The sequence below is a fragment of the Stegostoma tigrinum genome, chromosome 26, assembly GCF_030684315.1.
Source record: "Stegostoma tigrinum isolate sSteTig4 chromosome 26, sSteTig4.hap1, whole genome shotgun sequence".
NCBI lineage: Eukaryota > Metazoa > Chordata > Chondrichthyes > Orectolobiformes > Stegostomatidae > Stegostoma > Stegostoma tigrinum.
The window spans coordinates 29,882,242-29,910,221 of NC_081379.1; the positions used below are offsets into that span (position 1 = coordinate 29,882,242).

Consider the following 27,980-nt stretch of genomic DNA (forward strand, 5'->3'; position numbering starts at 1 on the left):
CAACAGGCTCTTGGAAGATTATTCAGACAGAGATAACGTTCTAGAGTGTGGAAAAAAAACCAGGAAATTGGCAATATGTAATGACGTCCATTTGAAGAGCTGGTACAGAATCGATGGATCGAATGGTTTCCTTTCACACAGTGGCTCTTTTGTTCCTAATCAGATGCTATCTGCACTGGGACTGTTGCCTGTATCTCCTCATTTTTATGTAAAATTTGCAGTTCCCCGCAGTGTTTAACTATTCAGAAATGCTTTTCCATTCTAAACTGGAACAAAGGCAGGGAAGAGCAAAGTTCCAGGTCCAAGGGTCTATACCGTACCGATCAGCTTCCTAGGGTACATTTGCAGCGTCCACTTTAAGAACATTGGGTGAACTGTTTGGCAGGTTTGCTGCTGATTGAGTTGGACAGGGATTGATATGATATGGTTACGCAACGCACAACTGGGTCTTGAACTGCAAGCAGCACTTTACTTGTTGACCGCATAGTTGCATTAAGCGATACCTTTGTTCACGAGAGAGCGTTTCGGAAGTGGGTCATGTTGCCCAAGTAACAAGGTTTCCTATCCCTATGGTTACCTGGTCCCGGGCTGAAACAGACACAACATTCCCGGTATCTGGGCTCGTGGTTTGATTTCCGCCTCTGCAGAATATCATTCTTCTTTCACGTTTTTACATAGCCCATTAAACGAAATGGCACATTCTTTCGGAGACTATTACAGTAACATGCTCAAAGACAAACTGATGTAAGTCAAACGGGATTTTATTTCTTTGGAGGAAAGTTGTTGAAGAGGTTCCTTTACGATTAAGAAGTCGAGGTAGAATACTGCGTCATTTTGGATTTGCAACATTTTTTTATCCTCACCTATTGTGTCTGTGAATTGCAGCAGAAATGTATAACGGCAGGAGAATTCTAGTACTGTGTCATTGGCGATAGAAGGCAGCTAGAATGGTCAATTGCAGCAGGTCTTAGCAAACTGGATAAAACATGCAGGTACCTTTCAATGAGAAGGAAGTATAGGACTTCAGTTATGTTGTAAGTCTGTATAAACTGAGGTGGTTCTCAGAGCAGAGATGGAATTTTTTAGCAGAGTTGCCCAAATCATAAAGGGTTTTGTAAAGTAACGATCACCTGTTTTCACAGTAGAAGGGTGAGGAGAGGGATTTCAGGTCCTTTGTAACTGCTGTGATCTGAAATACACGGCATTGTCTGACAGTACGGTGGAAGCAGATAAAATAATCACTTTCAAAAGGAATGCAATAATAATTGAGGGGTGGAATCTTTGGATTTTAGGGAATAGAGACTGAACAGAGAGCTTTCAAAGAGCTGCCATGGATATGATCGGGTGGAATGGCCTCCTATATTGTATGGTCGTAAGATTCTCTAAAACGTTGGGTCTGATTTTGTGCTTATTTTTGACCTATTTTCCATCTTCTGTATCTTTCCCTGTATCTGGTAATTTTAACATTTAGGGGAATTTGATAAATATGTACAATTTATGATTCAGTGTTTAAGCTGTAGCCTAGAATTGAATTTTACAGGTTGGTTAGCTCTGTTGGATGAACAGCTGGTTTGCAACACTGAGTTGGATACCAACAGTATGAGTTTGATTCATGCACTGGCTGAGGCCCACGAAAGACTCTCCTTCTCAACTTGTCCTTCCCCTGAGGTGTAGTGACCCTCGGGTCAAACCATCATTGCCCGTAATGTTCAGGGATGTGTAGATTAGGTGGGTTATAGGCGGATGGATCTGGGTGGGATGCGCTGAGGGTCGGTTTGGGCTTGTTGGGCCGAATGGCCTGTTTCCACACTGAAGGGATTCTATGACTCTATGAACTTCTACGAACTTTAATGAGATAACAGCCTGATGGTTTGGCAGGAACAATAGTAACTTCACTTTTATACAGAATTGTAAATGTTTTGAATGATTTACCCACTGAAACATTATTTACTGATAAGGATTAATAGATTGAACTGCGGTGGTTTTACTGAATGTACCTTGTTGTTTCATCATTATTCATTCAAGAAATGTGTGTATTACCGGCAAGACCAGCACTTATCACCCATTACTAACTGCCCTCAAGAAGATGTTGCTGTGCTGCCTTCTTGGACCACTGGAGTCTAATCTGGTGCAAGTACAGCAACAGTGCCCATAGAGGAAGTTCCAGCATTTGAACCAGTGATTAATGTTTTTTAAAGTTAATGGAACTGATTTTTTTTCTGCTTACCTGCTAGTTCTGAAAATGGGAGCTGATTCCATTTTAATGGATGTGAGGACCCAGGCTGACACTGCTAGTTTAAGAATCTACCAATTAAGGACACTTCTAAGGACTGTCAGCCCAATAAAACGGCTGGTAGCTTAGCAGCCCCACCACTAGCAGTGGCCAGGGAGGCCATGGTGTCAGGCTGAGGATTCCCTAGTGGAGTGATGCCGTTTGAAGAGAGAATTGTTAGGCATTAGTGTTGTTGTGGGGGTGACTATTATCACACTGGCTGTTTGGGGCTGCAGGGGTAGGTGGTCATGTTGGGAGAGGGGAGGTGATGTTCTTTTGTGGACTCCTCAAGGAACCTTCTCCATGAGTGTGTCAGGAGGCCCTTATGTTGATGTACCTGTCTCCCAATCAATGGCAGGTCCTTCCAATCTGGCCTTAGTTTGTGTAGAGATAAGTGTGCAAAGCACCCCCTCCCTCATCATCCTTCCAGTTCTCTCAACTGCCTCATTGGCAATAAGATGAGAACACCAAGTTGGCTGTACTGTCTGTGCATAAACCAGGTAAATAGCCAAGAGATCTGTGGCTGAAGAAATGTTGTTGGTAACGCTACCCACAAAGGTAGTATGTATTATACCCTATCAACATGCACATACAAAAGGTTGATCATGAATTCTAGAAAACCCGAAAATGCTTTTACCTGTTTGAGGTAACTTTGATTGATGTGGTGTCAATGGGTGTTGTCTCATTGTTGTTCTCCAATGTGGTCATCAGAGGGTAACAATGAAAGTAATTTTCTCACTGGTCTGTCTATGCCTGACTAAGGTAATGCTTTGTGAAAACAAAGTGGAGACTGTGTACACAATATTTTTTACTGAACATTGTTTCAAGTGAAAATTACAGCTAGGCGAATGACAGTACAAGAACGATGACAACATTAAATTGGCTAGCTGATTACTCAAACCCTACAGGATGCATTTAACCAACGTCATTAGACAATGATGATCCAGCCTTTAAATCCTCATTAAACAGGCCAATATTCTTGTCCTTACTTTAATCTTCAAAAATTCCTGTCAAAACTATCTGTAGCTCTGCTTGATCTTAAGGGACAGTATTGTATAAGTTCACTTTTTGTTGGTTGATTATGATGATGAGTTACTGAAGCTGGATTGTTTTTTTTCAATTGAACCCATCTGGCTCACTAATATCCTTCAGGGAAGAAATTTGCCATCTTCACCTGGCCTGGCTGAGATGTGACTCCAGACCCACAACACTGGTCGTCCCTCAGCTGCCCTCTGAAATGGCCTCGCAAGCCACTCAGTTGTATCAATCACGGTAAAGTCTCAACAAAGAAATGAAACTAGATGGACCACATGGCATGAACCCAGGCACTGGATAAGACAACGCAATAAACAGCTCTGTCAACCCTTGAAAGCCCTCCTTACTAACATGTGGGAACTTGTACTACAATTTGGAGAGCTGCCTGACAGACTGGTTAAGCAACAGCCTGACATAGTTATACTCACTGCATGATACCTTACAGACAATGTCTCCGATACCACCATCACCATCCCTGGATATGTCCTGCGCCACTGGCAGGACAGACCCAGCAGAGCTGGTGGCACAGTGGTATACAGTCAGGATAGAGATGTCCTGCAAGTCGTCAGCATTGTCTCCAGATCCTGTAAAGTCATATAGCATCAGGTGAAACATGGTCGAGGAAACCTCCTGCTGATTACCTACCAATTTCCCTCTGCTGATGAATTGGCACTCCTCCATGTTGAACGACACTTGGAAAAAGCACTGAGGACGGCAAGGGCACAAAATGTACTCTGGGTGGGGAATTTCAGTGTCCATCACCAAGAGTGGCTTGGTAGCAGCATCGCTGATTGAGCTGGTGGGGTCCTAAAGGACATAGCCGCTAGACTGAGTCTATACTAGACCTCATCTTTACCAATCAATTGGCTACAGATGCATCTGACCATGACAGTATTGGTAAGAGTGACCATCGGACAGTCCTTGTGAGACAAAGTCCTGCCTTCATATTGAGAATACCCTCCATTGTGTTGTCTGTCCCTGTGTGAAATGGAACAGACTTCAAACAGACCTAGCAAGCCAAGACTCGCCTTTCATGAGGTGCTGTGGGCCAACAACAACAGCAGAATTGTACCCTGGCACAATCTGCAACATCATGGCCCAGCATATCCCCCACTCAACCATTACCGTCAAGCCAGGGGATCCATCCTGGCAGGGTGCAGGAGGGCATCCAGGAGCAGCACCATGCATACCTGAAGATGAGGTATCAACCTGGTGATGCCACCAAACAGATTACCTTTGTGCCAAACAGCATAAGCAGCAAGTGATAGTCAGAGCTAAACAAGCCCATAACCAATGGATCAAATCTAAGCTCTGCGGTTTCATCACATCCAGTTGTGAATGGTGTTGGGCAAGTAAACAACTCATTGAAGGAGGAAGCTCCACAAATATCCCTATCCTCAATGATGGAAGAGCCTAACGCATCAGTGCAAAAGACCAGGCCGAAGCATTTGCAGCAATCTGATCCATCTCGGCTTCCTCTGGTGATCCCCCAGCATTACAGTTACCAGTCTTCAGTCAAGCCGATTCAGTCCACATGATGTCAAAAAATGGTTGGAGACACTGGGTACTGCAGAGGCTATGGACCCTGACAATATTCCAGCAATAGTACAGAAGACTTATGCTCCAGAACCTGCTGCTCCCCTAATCAAGCTGTTCCAGTACAGTTACAACACTGGTATCTATCCAACAATGTGGAAAATTACCCAGATGTGTCCTGTACACAAAACAAATCCAGCTCAGCCAATTACCACCCCATCAGTCTAGTCACACCCATCAGTAGAACAATGGAAGGTGTCATGAGTAGTGCTTTCAAGCAGCACCTGCTCAGTCATGTCCAGTTTGGGTTCCACTAGGGTCACTCAGCTCCTGACTTCACTACAGCTTCAGTACAAACATGGACATAAGAATTGAATTCCAGAGGTGAACTGAGAGTGACAGTCCTTGACATCAAGGCTGCATTCAGCTGGTGTAGTCATACTTGGCACAGATACAACTTGCAGAAGCTCCTCAGCAGTGTCCAAGTCCCAACCACCTTCAACTGCTTCATCAATGACCTTCTGTCCAACACAAGGTCAGAAGTGGGGATGTTCACTGATCGCACTGTGTTCAGCAACACCTCAGTTACTGAAGCAGTCCATGTTCAATGCAACAAGATCTGGAAATTTCCAGGCTTGGGAAGAAAAGTGGCGAGCAACATTCTCGCCACAAAAATATAGGCATTGGCTGTCTCTGTCTCTTATCAGAGACAATCTAACTACTGGCCTTCAACATGTGTTACCTTGCTGAATCCCATGGTATCAACATCCTTGGGGTTACCAATGACCAGAAACTGAATGGGACGTACCACATAAACACTGGCGACAAGAGCAGGACTGAGGCTAGAAATACTGTGATAACTCAACTCACCTGACTCCCCAAAGCTTTTGCATTATCTACGAGACACAAGTCAGGAGCATGATGGAATGTTCCCCACTTGTCTAGATAGATGCAGCTCCAATATCACCCAAGAAGTGTGACACCATTCAAGCAAAGCAGCTCACTTTATTGGCAGCACATCAACAAGCAGTGACTGTGTCCACCACCAATGCTCAGTAGCAACAGTGTACTAGCTACAAGATGCACTGCAGAAATTCACCAAAAATCCTTAGACTACACCTTCTAAATGCATAACCATTTCCATTGGAAGGACAAGGGCAGCAGATGCATTGGAACACCACCAACTGCAAATTCCCACAAAACCTCCAACATGGAATCATATTGCCATTCCTTTCACTGTTGCTGGATCAAAATCCTGGAATTCAAGTGGCATTGTAGGTCTACCCACAGACCATGGACTGCAGCACTCCAAGGAGATAACTCACCATTACCTGCTCAAGGGCAAATAGAGATGGGAAGTAAATGGTGGCCAGCAGTGATACCAACAATCCATGAGTGAAATAACAAAATATTAATGATGCAGCTTGCAGGTCAGCCACGTTACCATGCGGAGGCAGCATATTGCCCTATTGATATTATCTGAAAAACTTAAGACCATCTGGCAAAGGAGCAGGCGTTGGTCATTTTGTCCATCAGGTCTGTATGACCATTCAGTAAGTTCTTGGCTGATCTGATAATCTTCAACTTTATTTTCCCACATTTTCCCGATCGCCTTTGATTGCGTTACCAATGAAAAGTCTGCTGCCTCAGCCTTGTATATACTTAATGACCTAGCCCCCCTCACCCACTGTGGTTAAGAATACCACAGGTTCACAGCCCTTTGAGAAAAGAAATTTCTCCTCGTGTGTCCTAACTAGGTGACTTCTTTCTCTGAGATTCTGACCAGTGATTCTACACAAGGGGAAACAAGCTGTCTTCGTGTCATCTCGCCACTTGCCTTTCCAACTGTTTTGTGTCTTCTGCAAACTTGGTGAATGTGCATTCAGTTCCCACATCTAAGTAATTAACATATTATGACCAGAATTTAAGATTTCCAGAATTTAAAGTTTCTTGTAAGTTTATTAACTGTGCATCTCCTTTCTCTGTAGCTACTTCCCTTTAATGCCATTTGAATGGAGCCCATTAGTTCTAAAGGCTTATCAGCTTTTAAACCCGTTAGTTTCCCTCGCGGTTGTTTTCTAATAGTTGTTACATTTGTTTCCTTCCCCCTTTTCCCATTGGCTATTTCTTTTTTTTTCAAATGTCTGTTTCGAATGTGCCTTCTACTGTGAGGAATGATGCAAAATATTTATCAGCTCCCCTGCAATTTACTGCTTCCCCATTATTGTTTCCTAGCCTCATTTGCTAAGGGTCCTGTGTTCTTTTTTTTCCTTTTTATATATTTAGAGAAACCGATGGTTTTGATAACTTCGGGCTCACAATTTCACCCTGTACTGGGTAGTTAGCTCTTCATTCCCACAATAATCAACTTGTTGAGTTTGCTGTTTATTACAAATTATTTGCACTTGTGCTGAGGCTCTACATTTATTATTACTGGGCTCGTATACTCAAAATTATTTCACTTGCAATCCGTGCATATAGCCAAAAACGAGCTTTACATCACAACAACTCAGACCACATTAAAACTCAAATATGAGGAACAGCTACGTCATCTTCTGAAACATTAACTTAAAATAACTTCATCAAATACTTTGGAAATATCTGTATTTGAACACATTTATGGTAGTTGCACATGTCTGAATCATCACAGAATCCCTAGAGCATGGGAACAGACCCTTCAGCCCAAGTCCACACCAGCCCTCAGAACATTCCACCGAGACCCGTTCCCCCTATGACCCACCTAATCTAGGCATCCCTGAACACTACGGGCAATTTAGCATGGCCAATCCACCTAACCTGCAGATTTTTGGACAGTGGGAGGAAACCCACACAGACACAGGGAGAATGTGCAAAGTCCACACAGACAGTCACCCGAGGGTGGAATTGAACACATCCCGAGTGCTGTGAGGCAGCAGTGCTGACCACTGAGCCACAGTGCTACCCTCAGTTTTTTTTAAAAACTATTTCTGCTGATAGACATAGCATTATAAAAGATGGTTTGTCTGCTTTCTTGGAAGCTGTATCTGCACATGACTTTTGAGGGCTGCTCTAAGTTATTTTTTGGGTTTGGTTAAATATGACTTACCATTGCAGTTGCAAAGTTCTGTCAGTCCATAAGGATAGCCTTTTTGAAAGAAGATGAGAAGCTTTTCAAAGCAGAGGATGGACACCAAGAAAGGCAATGTTGTTTTGAGAAACAGGATTTTATGCAGGCAGTCATGCAGAAAAATTCCTCAAAAAGAGAAGATTTAATCCATGCACTGTCAAACAGAATACAGAGCGCTGTTCTGTTTAATGTGATCTGACTACCCATTGATTTGGATAGCATTGCCTGTTCTTTATTTAGTATTGTTACATGACTATAGTTTAGACTAAGTGACAGTTCTTATTGCTGTATGCATTTCATCTTAATATAGCAGCTCATGGTTTGAATGAAACTTCATCTCATCTGTTGTTAACCTTGGCTGATTTTTGAGAGATTGAAGAAACATATGTGTAAAATGACTGAATATCTGATCCTGATTGTATTGGAATAGCGTTGTTAAATCCCCAGGTTACTATTATTTCAGTGTTGTACTAATGAACCAGTATGTATGGACTAAAAGTAAGAAAATCAGGCTGCTCACAACAGTGATTAATACTACTGCGCTCTCAAAGATATCAATGTTGTTCACAACTGAATCTGTGATAGTTCTGTAAATCCAGCAGGCCTGTGACCAGTGCAAGGTTTTACTAGAACCATGGCAGTATCTATTTAATTCTATGCAAATTATCTCTCCATTGCCAGATAGAACTATTTTCACCAGTCCTCTGTCCAATTTGTTGATATTTTTAGTAACTTGATAGGTGTGGAGCAGGTTTATCTGGTAGTAGTGTCATTCTAATTCTGTTCAAATAAAAATCTCATGCCTTATTTTTAAATGTGCTGTTTGCAAGTTACTTCAGAAGGTTGTTGGAATTAGTATATATCAATGTTTATGAATCTGCATGGAAGCCCAAGTCTTATTCATTAAAGGATAATTTCAATAAAGAATTTACTGTACATATTAAATGCAGGACATTTATTTACTTGCTTATTAGTGGGATGGCATGGTGGCTCAGTGGATAGCACTGCTGCCTTACAGCACCAGGGACTGGGGTTTAGTTCCAGCACGGGGGCAACTGTCTGTGTGGAGTTTGCACATTCTCCCCATGTCTGCATGGGCTTGCTCTGGTTTCCTCCCACAGTCCAAACATGTGCAGGTTAGATGGATTAACTATGCTAAATTGCCTATAGCATCCAGGAATGTGCAGGCTAAGTGGATTAACCATGGAAAATGCAGGTTACAGGGATAGGATAGGGGCTTGGGGGTGCTGTTTGGAGGATCAGTGTGTCCTTGATGGGCCGAACAGCCTGCTTCTACACTAGTGGAGATTCTAAGTCATAAAGTTGAAGAATAATACAATAGATATCCTAAACGCAAAGGAAGTTGAATGTAGATTTCATAGAGGTATACAAGGTCATGCAGGTTTGCAATAAGGTAGACAAAGAAAAGCTGGTCCTATTAGCTGATGGTATATGGATAAGGGAACACTGAGATAAGGTTATGGGCAAAAGATAACTGAGGATGAGAAGGTGAAATTTACCTGTGGACGGTAATGGCCTGAAACTTACTGCCTATGATGGTGGTGATCAGTGATTTCAAAAGGAAACTATATAGGTACTTGAGAGACATTAGTTTGCAGGGCCACTGGGTCAAAATAAATGACTGAAACTAACAAGATTGCTGTACAGAGATCCAGCAAGGCCACAGTGGACCAAATTGGTGACCTTGGTACTGCAGTGACTCTGTAACCGATTCAGGAGAGAACAAATGCATAGCAATCTCCAAGATAGTCATAGAAACTGTCATGCCAGGAAACAAGTGAATTTTAGGCCAAAAATTTTAGAAAGGGGGTTGTCAAGTCTTATTAAATAAATTGAATGCAAAGAAGTGGTTTGACAGGTGCGTGATTGTGCCACCATGAATATGAGATTGGCTAAATTTGAAAATATTGTGCTGCCTCTGTCATTTATGGAAAACATGGTACCATTTCCATATTCTTGCTGCAAGTAGTCAAGTAAAAAGCATATCTGAAGGGTGATGGTTTAATACAGCAAAATAAATCAAATATTCTATTGATTACTTTGAAATTTCTCCATGTTGTGTATAATTCTGTAAAGTGAAGTTGAGGATGGGAAGAGTAATGATATATACAAACTGAGTAGTTACTTCTCTTGTTTTATCAAAGCCAAATGCCGATCCAAGACGAGGTCCCCTTAAACAGTACCGTGGTGTTACTGGACAAAAGACGAGAACTAGCGGAGGTGGAAGCAGCTCTTGCTGCTCAAAAGGAGGTAAAAGAAACTGACAAGGCAAAGACTAAACCAGTGTTTAGAATCTAAAAGAATATGCAGAGACATGATATTAAAAATCTCCTTTCACTTCAATTTTAACCCCAAAATACCTGCCTCTCTTTAAATTGAATTCCTTTACAAATTAGTAAATGCTGCTCAATACTTGTAGTTATTTCTCCAATATTTGCGATCTGAAATCTATTTTAATACAGCATCTTTCACTTAGCTGCAATGTCATTTTCACTGTTAGAGGTTATCTTCCAATCTACTCCATTTGGAAATTAAACCTTTGAACATTTAGAGTTTATGATAACCTGAGCACTTAGAATTAAATTGAGTTTAATTTCTAACAGCAGATTGTGAAGCTGATTTCTGAACAGCTACATATTCATTTTTGGATGGTACCAATTTCTCTTGTTTACCTAGAATCAACATCATTCAACAGAAGTTAAAGACACTAGTGTTTCGAGATTGGAGTTAAAATAACATAATTTAGACAAGAATATATTTCCAGGATTATAGTTATAGATTCATAGAAATATCAAGAAAGCAACTAAAACTGGTGCAAGGAAGCATGAACAGAACAGAAGCAATTGTCTTGAAGTTAAATGGCAAATTTAGGAGGCAGAATAACACTTGTAGCATCCAAAGGAAAGGAAATGTAATTATTGGATTTTTGAAAACAATTGTCCTTGTGATGTGAGCATTACCAACAAGGCCAATGTTTAACAGCCATCCCTGATTCTCCTTGAGATGCTAGTAGTGATTCACCTTCTTGAACCACTGCAACCCAATTAATTAATTCGGTGAGCATGACACTGTCAGAGTGTTGCTTGTGGGACAAGTCTATCACTGTTTGTCCACGCGTTCAGATGTTAATGAGGAAGACTTTACAATGTTGATTGCACAAATTGTAATGTGATTCGAACAATATGGCTCAAATCACACATTTCTCTTTTTAAAGTTTAAACATTTTTCTCCCTTTCTCCAAAGTCATCCTTTCTTAACAAACGTGACTGAAGGTCCTTAGGTCACTTGTGTATTTTCCTTTTGTTTTAGTAGTGTTGGTTGAGAGAGAAATATTGAACTGTAAATCTTGTAGCACTCCTACATTTCTTTCACATCTGTTTGAATGATAGAAGTATTGCAGTAGCCATGCAGTTAACTTATTGCTTCACTAAAAAGGTCAGCAACTGTAATATTGTGTAATTCTTTGCACCCAACACCTCATTTTCACCATGGACGTCCAGTCCCTGTACACCTGTATTCCTCATGCAGATGGCCTCAAGGCCCTCCGCTTCTTCCTGTCCCGCAGGCCCGACCAGTCCCCCTCTACCGACACCGTCATCCGCCTAGCCGAGCTCGTCCTCACCCTCAACAACTTCTCTTTCGATTCCTCCCACTTCCTACAGACCAAGGGGGTGGCCATGGGCACCCGCATGGGCCCCAGCTATGCCTGCCTGTTTGTAGGTTACATGAAACAGTCCCTCTTCCGCACCTACACAGGCCCCAAACCCCACCTCTTCCTCCGTTACATTGACTGTATCGGCGCCGCCTCTTGCTCCCCAGAGGAACTCGAACAGTTCATCCACTTCACCAACACCTTCCACCCCAACCTCAAGTTCACCTGGGCCATCTCCAGCACATCCCTCACCTTCCTAGACTCCTCAGTCCCCATCTCAGGCAACCAGCTAGTAACTGATGTCCATTTCAAGCCCACCGACTCCCACAGCTACCTAGAATACTCCTCCCACCCACCCTCCTGCAAAAATTCCATCCCCTATTCCCAATTCCTCCGGCCCCGCCGCATCTGATCCCAGGATGAGGCATTCCACTCCCGCACATCCCAGATGTCCAAGTTCTTCAAGGACTCCAACTTTCCCCCCGCAGTGGTCGAGAACGCCCTTGACTGCGTCTCCCGCAACACATCCCTCACACCCCGCCCCCGCCACAACCGCCCTAAGAGGATCCCCCTCGTTCTCACACACCACCCCACCAACCTCCGGATACAACGCATCATCCTCCGACACTTCCGCCATTTACAATCCGACCCCACCACCCAAGACATTTTTCCATCCCTACCCTTGTCTGCCTTCTGGAAAGACCACTCTGTCCGTGACTCCCTTGTTCGCTCCAACGAACTCCAACTTCCCCTGCAACCGCAGGAAATGCCACACGTGCCCCCACACCACCTCCCTCACCCCTATCCCAGGCCCCAAGATGACTTTCCACATTAAGCAGAGGTTCACCTGCACATCTGCCAATGTGGTATACTGTATCCATTGTACCCGCTGTGGCTTCCTCTACATTGGGGAAACCAAGCGGAGGCTTGGGGACTGCTTTGCAGAACACCTCCGCTCGGTTCGCCATAAACAACTGCACCTCCCAGTCACGAACCGTTTTAACTCCCCCTCCCATTCTTCAGACGACATGTCCATCATGGGCCTCCTGCAGTGCCACAAGGATGCCACCCAAAGGTTGCAGGAACAGCAACTCCTATTCCGCTTGGGAACCCTGCAGCCCAATGGTATCAATGTGGACTTCACCAACTTCAAAATCTCCCCTTCCCCCACCGCATCCCAAAACCAGCCCAGTTCGTCCCCTCCCCCCACTGCATCGCACAACCAGCCCAGCCTGTCTCTGCCTCCCTAACCTGTTCTTCCTTTCACCCATCCCTTCCTCCCACCTCGAGCCGCACCTCCATTTCCTACCTACTAACCTCATCCCACCTCCTTGACCTGTCCGTCTTCCCTGGACTGACCTATCCCCTCCCTACCTCCCCACCTATACTCTCCTCTCCACCTATCTTTTTTTCTCTCCATCTTCGGTCCACCTCCCCCTCTCTCCCTATTCATTCCAGAACCCTCTCCCCATCCCCCTCTCTGATGAAGGGTCTAGGCCCGAAACGTCAGCTTTTGTGCTCCTGAGATGCTGCTTGGCCTGCTGTGTTCATCCAGCTCCACACTCTCCAGCACCTGCAGTTCCCATTATCTCTATAGCCAAGCTATGCATTCATCCTCCTGATGGCCTCCAACCTTGGCTTATTTGCCTGATCATACTCCTGTGAAGTAATATTTTCCTACCTTAAACTTTTTATATAGATGCAAGTAGTTGTTATTGTAATTTCAGTGACTAACTGCCTCACACTTCAAGTACTTCCCCCCACTTTAATATTCTTTAAAGATTAGGCTTTCCGTATTTTGTAATCATAAATCTTATAGATCCTGATTTGGTCAGGCTGTGATACCTGGAATTGCTATGTCAACTCATGGCACCCAGGTGGAATGATTACCAATGACTACGTGTGATGTGTTTCCCCAGTGAGATGCCAATTTGGACCCTATGGTCACGGACAAAGGTTTAGCTAAAGTCAAGCAATTATCCATAGTTGGGATTGAAGTGAGAATGTCAGTGAACATACTTTGTACCAACTGTTGAGTGAATTACTAGCACAATACACTTGCACTGTAATTTGAACATAGCTAATAGAAACGGTAATACGTAGTTTGAGTAAAAGGGAAATTTGTAATTCCTGAAGTAATCGGAACTTAACTAGTCACAACTTTCAGTAACATCTGATGATCTGTAAGAAACTTCTACATTTTTTTAAGATAATATTTCTCTTGGCAGGAGTCCAAAGTGAAAATGAAACTGATCGAGCAGAGAAGAGAGGAATTAAACAAAAAGGAAGAAGAACTGAAAAAATCATTTGCAAAATTTGATAAGTTCTTGAGGGTAAACATGAAGCATAGATTATCCTGTTGGCTGATTCTGAAAGTCAAATGGAAAAATGTCCATATATTGAATACTAGTTCTTATTCTGTAACTCTTCTCACTTATTCAGGTTTAACTCTTCAGCTGTGTTAAGGGACTGGCCTGCTCCAAGTATAATAGAGCCCAGTATTTAGATAAATCATCTAGAAATTGTGTGGTGTCTAAAGTAGCAGCATTTCATTCTGTATGTGTTGCAGTCAACGGGATGTTGAAGAAGAGGCTGCAATGTACTCTGTGCTTCTGGGGCTAAGGATAAAGGCTGCAAAGTTGATGGCATGAATGCTAACCACAACACCAAGATGCATGAAACTGTCTAAAGAGAGGGAGTGGCAGGTAGAAAGATTGTAGGCAGAGGGGATTTCATATTTATAAGGCCGAGTGGCATCTTCTGCAGTCGCACTTCGGAATTCAGAAGGTTTTAATGTCTACTTGGAGCAATGGTACGGAGTGTCTCACAGCAACTGGGAAGAGCTTGGAAAAGAAGTGGGGTGAAAGGAATGGTTGTGGGTGATTCAGTTATCATGTGTCCATTGTTAGGACCAATGACACACAAACGAACAAGAAGAAGTGGCACAGTGGCTCAGCGATTAGCACTGCTGCCTCAAAGGGCCAGGAACCCAGGTTCAATTCCACCCTTGGGTGACTGTGTGTGGAGTTTTCACATTCTCTCTGTGTCTACATGGGTTTCCTCTGGGTGCTGTGGTTTCCTCCCACAGTCCAAAGATGAGCCGGCTAGGTGGATTGACTATGCTAAATTTCTCATAGTGTTCAGGGATGTGTAGGTTAGGCGGATGGGTCTGGGTGGGATGCTCTGAGGGTTTGGTGTGGGCCTGTTAGAACATAGGGATTCAATGATCTAAGAAAGCATTAGTAAAGGATTATGAGCAGGTACAAAATAGCGAATTAGGTTCCCATTGATGGTAATCTCTGGATTACTACTTCAGCCATTTGCTGATTGGCAGAGAAATTACTAGATCAGGAAGGAGCATGTTACATGGGATGAAATGAATAATTTCAAAAATAGAAATGGTGAAATGGCACAAATATTGACTTTACCTCTGCATTTACTGGGAAGATAACTGGTTACAGTATTAGAAAAATAGATTTCAAAATACTTAAGGTAGAAAGGCGAGAACCTTTACGGATTAGGAAGGATAAAATTTCTTATCTAAACAAGCACGTTAAAAGAAATAAGGGAGGTGACTGTATATGCACTATTAAGTATTTACAAAACTTCCATTAGAAAATGAAAAGGTTTGGAGGACTGATAGATGGTTAATGTTATTGTAATTAAAAAGGAAAATGTCACATGTCCAAGAACCATAGATCAGTTGGCTCACCATTGGTGGTAGAAAAGATACTGGAGTTTAAACTCAAAGATGTAATAGGAAAACACCTGCAAACCCAAAACATTAGGGCAAGATCACGCTTAATTATCTTTGTCCAACTCTTTGAAGAAATAGCATTTAAAATAAGGGTAGTGTAATGTTTTTGGATTTTCAAAGCGTCTTCCAAGAAGCAATATGAGTAGACCTCATGATGGTCAAATCATATGGAGTCCAGGATACGGAGCAGTATCCTTATTAAACTGTCCACAAAAATGAAAACAGCTGTGATCAAATTGCTTTGCAGACTGGTAGGAGGTAGAAAGGAGTGTTCCATTGGGATTGACTAATAGGATGACTGTTTTCAAATATTTATGGAAAGAGGAAACAGGAATTCAGAAATACAACTTCCAAAAATGTGCTGGTAATGTCAAATTTGGAGATATTCTTAATACCAAGAAAGGCTGTGTCAAATGCAAAAAATATTAAATTTTACAGACTCAAGAGTGCAGTTAGAAAATTAATTTACACAGAAATAAATGTGAGATGGTACATTTTGGGAAGAGAAATGGGAGGCAACATAATCAATGAAAATAAAGAGATCCAGGGATACCGATAAACAAATCATTAAATTCAGCAACACAAGTTAAAGGCATTTTTAAAAAAAATCAAACTGTATGGATCAATACGGAGATGGCTTGAAAACTTTGCACAGTTTTGGTCTACCTATTTCAAAAAAGATATACAAACACAGGTAAAGGGGCAAACTATAATAATATTGACCAGAACCAAAAGACTATAACTCTCAGGAAGAACTGAACAGTCCATCTCGTGCACCTCTAGAGAAGTGACGTTTGAGAATAACATTACAGTTGTCTTCATAATTATGAAGGGGGTTGATCTGTGTGGATGCAGAATACCTTTCCACTTTCTCAACAATCCAAAACAAAAAGCATCACTAACAAAATCATTAAAAAAAACCCTCCAATTTCATTCAGACTGTGGATAGAATGTGGAACTTGCTACTTCCCAGAGTCATTGACATGTAGAACATAGATGCATTTAAGGGCAAGCTCAACAACGTGTGACAAACAAAGGAAGATTAGTCTGTCATAAAGGGCCTCCCAAGCTCTATGACAAAAGATCTGAGTTTCAAAGACAATGCAATATGTGTTTTTGGTGAGACTGTCATGAGACATTTCTGAGTCAAAGGTCTGACTGCATTTGTGAATATGGTGTACTTAATTTTCATGTGTCCACTTTCATTTTGCAAGCGATATGTTGCTCTGATAAAACTGTCTGCGAACATGCAGTTAGACCATCAAGGGGATTTTAAAAAAAAACTTATTTTCTCATTTTAATTGAAGGAGTAATGTAGAAATGATTCCAACAAGGGCTAAGACCAGGAGTCAAAATTATTTTTCTTTATCAGTGGATCCTCTTGAGATTTTCTCAAGGGCTGGTTTTTGGGGGCTACTTCTTTATCTGTAGTAACTTGCTAATTAATTAGTTGAAGCTGTCACATAATAAAATTAACTTCTGTATTTGTGTTGACATTACACATGTACAGAATTGGAATAATTCATTGATATCCTCAGTTATCAACCCCATTAATGTAGGAGCCATTACTCGCAAGCTCACTCTTCACCCACCATCATGAATCCTCCAATGCAGCCACCTTCTACCCCTCAACCGCACTTGCAGCCTCCTTCTCCCTGCCCCAAGTCTCTTGTAGCCTCTTTCACCTCAGATATCCTTCCACTGCTCTCTTCCCCTCGCCAATCCCAGCAACCCTGAAATTCTGGCGATATGCCTTGCATATCAGCCAAAGGCAGCTTCCCTGTTCCTGGACCCAGCCCTCACCCAAAAATCCCAGTCCCAGCCCCAGCTTGCTCATCCCCAGACCTTGGCCATTGGCTCCCGGGGTGTCTTCCCCAGTGAATCCTCAAAGCTGGCGTTGACATGCCCAACAGCTCACTGCTCCTCCAATCATAGGCTGGCTCTCACCCAGGTTTGTTGCTGATAGGTTCATTGAACCTATAGGGAGCAAGCGAGAGACAGAGCCAGTCTGTGAATGAAGGAGTGCTCTTTGCATATCCTCCAATTCAATATAAAGGGGTGTCTTTTCTTTGTGATCTCTGTCAGTGGATTTTTATGGCTGGTTTAGATATTTTTAGTGGCGGATCTGCTTGCTGCCTCTGAGTATTTAGAACTTTGGTCAATTCCAATCCTGGACTATTCATTAGATTTGAATTAGAGATGCAATTTAAAGAGTTTGCAGGAAAAGATGAGCTATTCAAAATAAATACACTGATTGTAATGAGGTCAGCCAGGTGGACCTAATAAGAGTGTGAGTTCCCTGATTGGACCAGATTAACAGCCCCAATCAGGGAGCTCTGGTGACAGATTAAAAACAAGAGTGTCAAAGGTTCTGCAGGCTCTGAGGGAGCTGGACTAGTGTCAAGTGTAAATAAGGGGGTGACTTGGTAATGGGACACTGGCCTCTGTAGAGTTATTTCAGTAGTAATTTGTGTGGTACTTATTTTTTTCTCTTCTTCCTCCAAAGGAAAATGATGCCAAGCAAAGTAGAGCAAGGAGTAAAATAAGTATCGAAACTGAACTAACAAAGCAAAAAGAGAAGGATATTAGTCGATTAAATAATGAACTAGATGACCTTATCATTAAGAGAAACAGACTCAAAAAGAAAGTGGAGTCATATGCTGTTTATCCAAAATTCTTGGAGAAAGTAATCAAAATGTCAAAGGAGGTAATTGTGACAAGTATATATTGTTTAAACTTTGTTTATGTAAATGCATATGTGACACGAGTAAACTATTTTGACAAGGTACCTAATATATATGACAATAACTTGCACTTTTTTTTGTACATGTAATGAATTAAAACATCCCAAAATGCTTGACAGAGGCAAAAATAATCATATGTAGTAGTTCTGCGAGTAGGTTCAAACATGGACAAAGGAGCAGAATTCCACACGTGAGTTGAGAATGACAGCCCTCGATATCAAGGCTGCATTCAAACAAGTGTGGCATCAAGGAACCCTAGCAAAACTGGAATCGATGCGTATCGGGGGTTAAACGCTCCAGTGGTTGGAGTCGTACCTGACACGCAGGAAGATGGTTGTGGTTGTGGGAAGTCAATCATCTCAGATCAATATAACTTTTCATTTAAGTTTTCTCAAACTGTTTGTAACTGAACCAATTGTTTCTGATTGTGTGCTCCTGTTTAAGTTTCAGGATATCAGAATGGTGAACATTCGTTTTGAAACATTGTTTGTTACACATAATCTTCTACTTACAAAGTACCACGAAGATCAAGAAATCATTAAGACACTTAAATCGAATCATAATAACATCATGAAGGAAAAGGAGAATGAAATTATGATGTATCACAATGCCCTCGCTGCATTAACACATCAATTAGAAGCAGCCAAAGCTAAAACTATAAAAGGGGTAGGTGTTTTCTAGCTGGCAACAGCCAATTGCCCAGACTCAGCATTTTAAACATGATTCAATTTTCTCATAGACATTCTCTGGTTTAGACAACTTGGCTCAATAAGATTTCAAAAACCTGATTAGCTAAAGCAAGACAGACGCATGCAGATCTTCAGTCTCTTATTAGAAGAGATTGCATTGTTTTAATTCTAATTAGCATAGCATCATAGAAAATAGGAGTAAACCATTTGGACCATCAATCTGGCTCTGCCATTCAGCATGAATCATGTCTGTTCCTGTGTCTCCACACCAGACTCCCTTGACACCTTTAGCCCATATAAATCTGTTTCTTGAATATATTCAGTGACCTGCTCTCCACAGCTTTCTATTACGGAGAATTCAACAGGTTCACCATACTCTCCATGAAGAAATTTTTCATCATCTTAGTCCAAAATAGCACGTCATGTATCTGGAAATGGTGATCCATTGTTCTGGACCCCTATACCCCACCCCGATCTAGACAAACATTATCCCTGCACCCAGTCTATCCAGCCGTCCTCAGTTTTTTTTACATTTTTAATGAGATCACCAATGAGAATGGGCCCAGCTGACCCGGTGTCTCCTCAGCTTTAAACTTACCATCCTAGGAACTGCCAGTGAACCTCTGTTCCACTTCTTCGATGGAAAGTTTTTTTTTTGGGTAGGATGAAATTTTGACACAGTACTCCAGGTGTGAAAGCTCACATTATATGTGGGTAAATGTGAGAATAATGAATGGTGAGGCATGTTTATTTGCAGGTTACTGCACAATTTGGATCAATATTATTTCAAAGGTATTTAGCCAGAATAACATTTTAAATAACCAATAACTTTTTCTTGGAATCATAATTAACCCCCACAGTGATTTTAAAAAAATTAAGTAATTTAGTTGTCTAATTTTACAGGAATCTGTATGGGCACATATTCAAAACACAGCAGCCAAAAGAACTCTTGTCTTGGGTATGACAAAAATGGCAATTTTTAACCTTTATATGCATGTAAGAAAAGCAGAAATGAAACTTGGCACTTTAGCGGAGGACACAGATATTCAGCTTCAGGCGGTAAGTTCACACACACATTGTATTTATCTATTCAATTTCAGACTTTTCTCCATAATATTTTGGAAGACAAAACTATTTGATTTTTCTCTCCAGTTTTTGTTTGCCCTCTTGCATGTGATGCTGATTTATGCTGTTGTAGAATTCTGTCCTTGTTGTCAATACTGGGGTATCTTAGTTAAGTCAATCAACATCCTTTGTTTCAGAGTATTCTGTCTCTCAACAGGTTATATTTACTCCTCGGGCCCAACCAAGTAGGTGCATAACAATGAAGATTTTGTGGTGTAATGGTAGTGTCCCGCTTCTGGGTCAGAGGGGCCAAGTTCAAGTCTCACCTGCCCTGGTATTGTTTTAAGACACACCCAAAGAGATTAATTAAAATAACTAGAAAGGGGGGAAAAAGTAGACACTTTTGATGTGATCTGGTGGCACAGTAGTAGTGTCCCTATTTCTCACCCAAGAGGCCTGGGTTCAAGTCAGTTGTGACCAAGTAGGGTTACTGACCCCACACTTGTTCGGAGTCAAACCAGTGGAGCAGTGTGGGAAAGATGCAGCTTCCAAATGGACCATCTCAACTTGGCATCCTCTTGAAGTTCCTGGCCCAACCCGGAGGGTTTTTACTTACAGAGCATTGGCAGATGCATGAAAATAAGTGGATGCTGCTGGGGCAGGTAGGAGACCTCAAGGGCACCACCGACACCTTAAAACTGATTTGAGACACAGGCTGGCTTTTTGTTTGCCTGTAAGATCGGAGTTGAAATCCATCTGGATGTGCATTTAGGGCCGTGAAAGTAACCTTTTTGAAGAATCCTATAGTTGTAACTATACAAACAAAAAAATTATTTTGGGAATTATACTACAAGTTTTAAAAATAAAATCACTCACTATTTGAATAAGTAAATGCTTTCTTCTTGAGCATAAAAATTATTTGGCTGATTAAACAATAACCAAATATGTATCCATTTATCTCAATATTGGAACAAAAGGCCTGCTGTACATAATTAGAACATAGAACATTACAGCACAGTACAGGCCCTTTGTTGGTCAGACTCAACAGGCTACCAAATTATACTTTAGATCTTACAGTAATGTCATTTTTGGTCAATTAAATATAACTCTACATAAAAAAGTGAGAAGGATAAAATTATATATTTTGAGATCCTATCATTACAAAAAGTGGGGAGAAAGGGATGAAAGAGAATAAAAGCATACCTAATAACACATTTTAAAAATCGAGTATTATGATTTTGCCCAGTGACCCATAAATACTGACTCTCCCCCCCCCCCCCCCCCCTCCCTTACCAAGGAGTATCTGTGCTAATTTAAGGTCACTTCATTTAGATGCAAAGAGCCAATTTAAATCATCAGAAATTTGAAGGGTTCAACATAGTATATGTGCATTGGGTGGTTCAGGAATACATGTGACAGTTAGAGATCACCTAGGAGTTGACACACTGGTTAAGTTCTGAGCAGGGATGTGTAACTTTTTGGACCTGTGGGACTGGATCCATGTTACAACTACTGTGTAAATCCCACATTGCAAAGAATGTTAATCACAGTTTTGGTTTTAAAAAAAAACAAATCCTTTTGCATAGAGTTGCAAATTTTTCACTTAGCCTGAACTACTCCAGCACTACTTTACTCTCTTCTGCTGTTTCAGTTGCACTGGCTGCCAAATTTTAGTCACCCTGTTTCACCCTTTTAAAAAACTTTCCTAAACAAGAGCTGCTAATTGATTGGTTGAGAAACGCTGCGACTTTCATGTTTGAAACAGACAAATCAGAAACATTCTTTCCCCAAGAAGAGCAGAAGGAACACCAGGGCCAAGTCTGTTTAGATCAGTTTTTTTTTAAAAAAGACATCTACTGTCTTTGCAGTTAATAGTCAGCCAGAATTCCCACTCATTAACCAGTGTGCTATGGTAGAACACACGTCTGTCAGGTATGTAGGTATAGAGATAGAGACGGTGTAATAATGTGTAGATTTGAGACATAGAAGTTTAATTACATGTGGATTTGATCAGTTGTCATTTTTCATATTTTGAATTGATGATTAAATTAATTTTCAAATGATTGGAAGACATTTATTCTCTTGCAGGTTCAACAAAACATCCTCGAATTGCGTGATACTGTAAATGAACTGAAGAAAGGTTTAGAGATTAGTTAGCTCATCTTCAGTTGTAATAACAAATGGAGGAATGTAACATTTTATGGTTACATTGCTTAGTATAGAAGTACTACAGAATTAATTAATCAGAAGTTTTACACTTGTTCTGTTGTGATAATAAATGTATACATATGTATTTGGCATATAGATACAAGTCAAACTATTGCTGAAGTACTTCTGAAATTCAAATTTACATTAGATCCGCTACCTGTGCTAACTGTGCAAAAATTACATTTGGGGAATCTCCTGAACAGTTTGCAGAAGAGGGAATAGCATATTCACTGTTAATAGATGTGCTAGGTCTCATTAGAAAACATGGATAAAGAAAAACATATTAGATCTCAATATTGGGGATTTGATACTGAAGTCTTGAATCCCACTAAGAATATGGCCCTGTTGCTAATGCCCAGCATTCAATATTGACCTTTTTGAGGTTTCATTTCCTATCAGTCTGAAACCCAAAGTGGAAGATATTTTCTGGTTCTGTAAGTAAGTGAGTCATTCATCTTTGTAAAGAAAGGCTTTTGCATTTGTATCACTCAACTAAAAACAACTTTCATTGCTCTTTTGACTGCTCAGTATGAATCCTGTAAGCTCTCAAACATCACAGTGTATCATTAATTGGTTGGATACAAATACACTTAGGCTGCAGTTTTTCCATAGTGAATCTACCAGTTAAGCACAACATTATGGTAATGGGGACCACAGGGAAGCTACCTGACAACAGCTTTAAAGAAGGCAAAGCAGTTCAGTTCATCTGGCTTGCTTTCAATTAGTCCTTTTAAACAAGTTACACATTCTTGATATAATAACAGAAAATACTGGAAATACTCAGCAAATCAGGTAGCATTTGTAGGAGAAAAATCTAATTAACATTTCAAGTCAATGCCTTTTCATTAGAACTCAAACGCAGCACAAATTCAAGTTCTGAAGAAAGGTCATTGACCTCAAATGTTAATTCATCCCTCTGTACCGATTCTGCCAGACCTGCTAAGTATTTCCAGTAGAATTTTTTTTTCATTTTAACAGCAACTGCAATATTTTGTTTTTGTACATATTCTTGATGTTGGAACCTTCTGCAAAAATTGTAAAGAAAATGGTTAACTTTCTATGTTTTGTATATAATTGCTTGTATTAATTGCGATCTAAACAATTTGAAAACTGACATTTATGCAGTATGACAATTAGTTTAAACAATAACCAGTGATAGATCTAGGGATTACCTGGGTTACCCAGCTCGTCCAAATTTGTATCATTGATTAATGTTTATCTGGTCCTGAAATTCAAATGTATAAATGTAAGATGTGTATGAAAAAGTATTCCTTCTCTCATTTCCAAATAGAAAGTCTGGGTCTAGAATTCAATGAGTTAGAGTCCTATACTTCTATAGGTCTATTTCAAATTTGCAACACACCAGTGTTTCACTTGCGATTTGTAAAATTGGCACAACACAACATGGAGCTAACAGGCAAAGAGTTCCATGTTTGCCTGAACGTGAAGCTGGGAGGAACAAAAGTGCTTCTCCCAGATCATCAAACCACCACCCCAAGGAAATCCACATGCTCATCACTCATGCCAGTTTGGATTTGATGTCCCTTGCAAAGTCTGATCTTTTCACCAATGAGGCATTTACTTATTCAAGCTGCAGCAGGATAATCTTGCTAGACACAGCATGGCTTCATATTAATAAGATCCAAGGCTGAGGGCTACAGGAACCTCTCCATTCTGACAGTGATTGTACTTTGCCTTTTCTCAATGATCCAAAATAGCTACTCTTAAATTTTGGACTTTTTGTTGTTGTCAAAATGGCCTGGATTTTGCAATAGTAATTATAATGAAATCAATTGTTCATCGTCATTACTTCCCTGAAACTGCCAGCAATTTCAAGAGCCTGCACATATGCAGTTTAAGTTGCTGCACTTCATCATAAGCGAAGCTGTTCAACTTCTTACAGGCTGCAATTAGTTAGAAGTCACTAAACATTGCTATTTTACTACCCGATTTGTGGTCTGAGGGATTTCTTCAATATGATTGGCTGTTTACCTTACTTTACAATCACTATTTCTAGATACAACAGCTCAAAATTAACGCCAAGAAAGGCGAAATCAATTCCACAAAAATGACGACTTTTATGGATAGCTTCCTTCAAGGTAGTGTTAAGCACAATTGCAATTGGCAAAATCTGGGTCATTATGTTACAAAGGTTTTTAATGTGATTTGTTCTGTAAATTGAATATGCAGTTTGTTTATTTTTAATAAATTTTATCACCTGTTAACATTCCATGTACAGTAAAATCTTACTGCTGAGTATTTGCTATTTTTCAGTTTGCTTACCTGACCAAAAAAAAACTTATTCTACATTTTTTCACCCTCTGCAGGTCCAATTTTTGCTAATCCATTAAGTGAAAGAAAAATTATTAAAACAAAAAACTTACATCCTGCAGCAGAAAATGCATACTGCAGTGTCATGTTCACTACTGGCAAAATATACCATTTGAGGAATGTAACCTCTGCAAACAGCAGGATTTTACTGTAATTAAAACTGAAATTGTTAGAAAAACTTGGCAGATCCGGCAGCATCTGTGGAGAGAAAACGGGGTTAACATTTGGAGTCCTGTAATCTTTCTTCAGAACAGGATCACTGGACTCTATGTTCACTCAGTTTTATCTCCACTGCAGCCAGAACTGCTAAGTTTCTCCAACAATTTGGTTTTGTTTGTTTCAGATCTTCAGAGTCTGCATTTCATTGTGTTCCTTTACTGAAACTACTTTTGAACACTGCATAGGGCAATTAATACTGCTGGGTTAATGTTATGCAAAGATAATGGATGTACAAGTTAAAAGCATCACACAGACTGCCTAAGAATTGAAGTTTAAAAAGCCACAAAAATAAAGTTCTATATATTTAATAAAGAAACCAATTTCAGTATTGTAATATTGGATTGATTATTTGGAAATAAATTGAACTCTTCATAAAATTATACAGTACAAAGGATTCAGTTTATTTAAAATTTTGTTTCTAAAATAGTGGCAGGGTGGGTAATTTTACTTTGTGCAAGTAAAATTTCAATTTCAATTTTTTTTTAATCTTGCCACTTTCTCTAATAGCTCACCTATGATAAATGAATTCACATCTGAAGCAGTTTACACATTCCAGATACCGGAAAACATTGTGGCAGCCTTTCCACATAGCTTGAACTGACGAAAAAAAATTAGATTAATCACAACTTAGTTATTACACTGAACAACAGAATTGAACTAAACTATCAGTAAAGATTTTCGTGCCCGGTGTTCATTTTAATTGTTCTAAATATCACTGAGACAGCAATTAGAGGCAAATGAAAAATCAACTGCATTTGACGTAAGCCCCACTTCTACAACCCTGACCATACAAGGATGCCAAGTTCCCTTCTGAAAAAAGTGTGAAGCAGTTGGGTTAACATCTTCAATCGACCTTAAGTGAGTTAGTCCAGCCCTTTCAATAAAGAGTGCAGCAATATAACGAAAGCACAAAACGTACCCATTCTTATTCACATTATCCACCAACCATGGTCTTGATCTTAAAAACTTGAGACTTTTCAACCTATTTCTAAAAATGAAGGGGACAGTCTTTCAACGTACTAATAGGAGGTGCACATTGTAAAAACAAGTGATGTGATAATTTGACTCAAGCTGTCTGCTCTGTCCACTTAGATCTCTTTTCAGCTGACCACTGCAACTACCATCCAAATTGCAAATTACCCAAAAAAGATCAAATTATGTTACATAAGCAGTACATACATAATATTTGCTTTCCTCCAATTCTGGCCTTTTCAGCATCCCAATTTTGATTGCTCTGCCTTTCATGGTTGTGCCATCAGACCTATGGGGCCTTGTCAACTAGAGCTTCCTTTTCCTTTCCTCCATTAATCCAAATGTGTTGCATACCTGATTTTCATATTACTGGATGCAGAGATTAGGTGGGAAAAAGTTCTGAATCCCAGTTAAATGTAAGCATTGAATTTAAGTAAAGTGTTATTCACATATATAACCATCAGCATCATTTCAGTTAAACATTATGGGTTCAAGCTTCAATATCAAAAAAGAAAGGTACAAAATAAAAATAAGGCTGAAGCAGCAGTAGAAGCACCACATTTGCCGCAAGGTGCCAGTGTTTGAAGAAGTAAGTAAAAACTTTAACTGCCTGGTCAGACTGATGTAAAAGATTGCAATACTCAGAATTTTACATTTTAACTTACTTTTACTTAAAAGGATCTCAATCATCAAATTTACCTACTGCTTCAATTTCTAGCTATAATTGCCTGTACACCAGTGGCCACTTATAACAAAGGAGTAATAAATGGTACATAAATGCAACAGTTCACCTATGGAATTTAATATCATTTGCCAGAATGATACCTTTAAATAGACATTGGCTTTAATGGCTCATGTAAACTCATCTGTACCATTGAGAACTTGCTGAATACTAAAATATGTATTAGTACTTAAAAGGAGTTTGCTAAATTTTTGGTAACTGTAGAGGAGAGATTTAAAACTAACTTCCAACTAATTTAAAAGAAAATTCAGTTTACAAAATCTACAACTTTGTAATGTCACCCTAAGGACATCATGACGAGATCACAAAAAAAACCCAAAGCTAATTTAGTTCAGGAACTGAATAAGTATTTAGATAATCTACTCTTTGGAAAATTAATAAACACTCATATAAGAAAAAAGTCAGTCAGATACTTACATTGAAAGTTGATAGACATATGCAAGAATTAGATTGAATGACTAGACTTCTTGGATGGTAACTAATTTACTTGTACCATACTACATTAGTTATATGTTATTGCACTGTTAATTATATAATTGGATACTGTTCATAGTAAATCATTCCTCCCATAGCAGTTCTTCATATTATACTGTTCTCAATGCTCTTAACTGTGCCAGGAAACTTCAAATTAATTACAGTTTTGTACGGCTACAAAATTTTAATAAAATATTTGTGCAATACACAGCAGGAATTTATTTTCAGTGTGGTTTATGATAGATAATGAGCATTCTAAATACTAAATAAGACCATTTTAATTTTAATGATGAAATGTTTAAAATAAATTCACTCCTCATTCAAAGGATTATATAGTATTGACAAAGTATAAATTTTACACAAATAGATTTTAAAATATTACACTTGAACTAGGTTTTTAAAAAATTAATTTCCTCGGTCTTTAGCATATGGTTTTTATCTGGAATATTTCAGTGATGACAGTGATCTTCAAGATATTATTGTACAAAACTTAAGTTTAATTACAATTACAAATGAACCTCAATGTTCTGGCACATACAATCCAACAAAAATCAATATGTTCAAGGCACTGTTACCTCACCTTTCTTCCTGAATAAATATTCATTCAACGGTCTGCATAAGTAACAACAAATGAAAAGTATCATTAAGTAACGTTAGCCTGCAGCAGGTCACTGTGTAGTCCAATGCTGTAGGTGACTATTTGGCATTATGAATTACATTTTTTTCCGCATTTTCCCCTTGCCTCTACCAAAGGCCATGCTCTTCATTTCTCTTACACGTTGGCGATTCTTAAGCTTCAGTTTCTTCATTCCTCCCCGTTGTAGGAACTGCAATTTTTCATTTTTCTTCCTATTTTTAAGGATTTCAGCTTTGGTTTTCAGCTCTGAACGCACTCCGTGCTGTTGCCCTTGTTTTCTTGGGAAGTAACGAGAGTTTCCTCGTCCACCTGTAATGTTGCATATATCATTTCTTAATCAGATACAATCAGTAGGTTACATTACAGAAACAGGCGATCTGATCTATCATGTTTCTGCTGGTATTTTTCTGGAGGAGCTACCAACTCTAAAATCACTTCCACTTGCTACCCAGAACATGTTAATACAGTATTTTTTTCAAAAACTTATTTAACGCATTAAAAATAATTTATGCAATACCCA

The 27,980-nt window shown here is 40.0% G+C and overlaps 2 protein-coding genes across 4 annotated transcripts in view; one reads left to right on the forward strand and one right to left on the reverse strand.

Annotated features, from left to right (window-relative positions):
* The first annotated feature begins 524 nt into the window (after positions 1-524).
* cfap73 (cilia and flagella associated protein 73) lies at positions 525-27,107 on the forward strand. Of its 3 annotated transcripts, XM_048556674.1 has the most exons (7): positions 525-744; positions 10,115-10,220; positions 13,851-13,955; positions 17,886-18,086; positions 18,568-18,789; positions 19,716-19,871; positions 21,966-27,107. In XM_048556674.1, the coding sequence occupies exons 1-7, from the start codon at positions 692-694 to the stop codon at positions 22,032-22,034; spliced, it is 912 nt and encodes a 303-aa protein (XP_048412631.1). In that variant the 5' UTR covers positions 525-691; the 3' UTR covers positions 22,035-27,107. The 3 variants fall into 3 exon arrangements, with proteins under 3 accessions (XP_048412631.1, XP_048412633.1, XP_048412632.1); XM_048556676.1 differs by lacking the exon at positions 18,568-18,789; XM_048556675.1 differs by lacking the exon at positions 13,851-13,955.
* The window catches only part of ddx54 (DEAD (Asp-Glu-Ala-Asp) box polypeptide 54), a 45,771-nt gene continuing 42,491 nt past the window's right edge, over positions 24,701-27,980 (reverse strand). The window contains exon 20 of the mRNA XM_048556673.2: positions 24,701-27,769. Coding sequence (XP_048412630.2) covers positions 27,537-27,769 — 233 coding nt within the window. The 3' untranslated portion in view covers positions 24,701-27,536. The remainder of the gene's footprint in view (positions 27,770-27,980) is intronic.

Coding starts and splice junctions, on each gene's coding strand:
- cfap73 (XM_048556674.1), top strand. CDS start 692: ATGGCACATTCTTTCGGAGACTATTACAGTAACATGCTCAAAGACAAA. Junction 745..10,114: donor ATGCTCAAAGACAAACTGAT/GTAAGTCAAACG, acceptor GTTTTATCAAAG/CCAAATGCCGATCCAAGACG. Junction 19,872..21,965: donor CAGATATTCAGCTTCAGGCG/GTAAGTTCACAC, acceptor ATTCTCTTGCAG/GTTCAACAAAACATCCTCGA.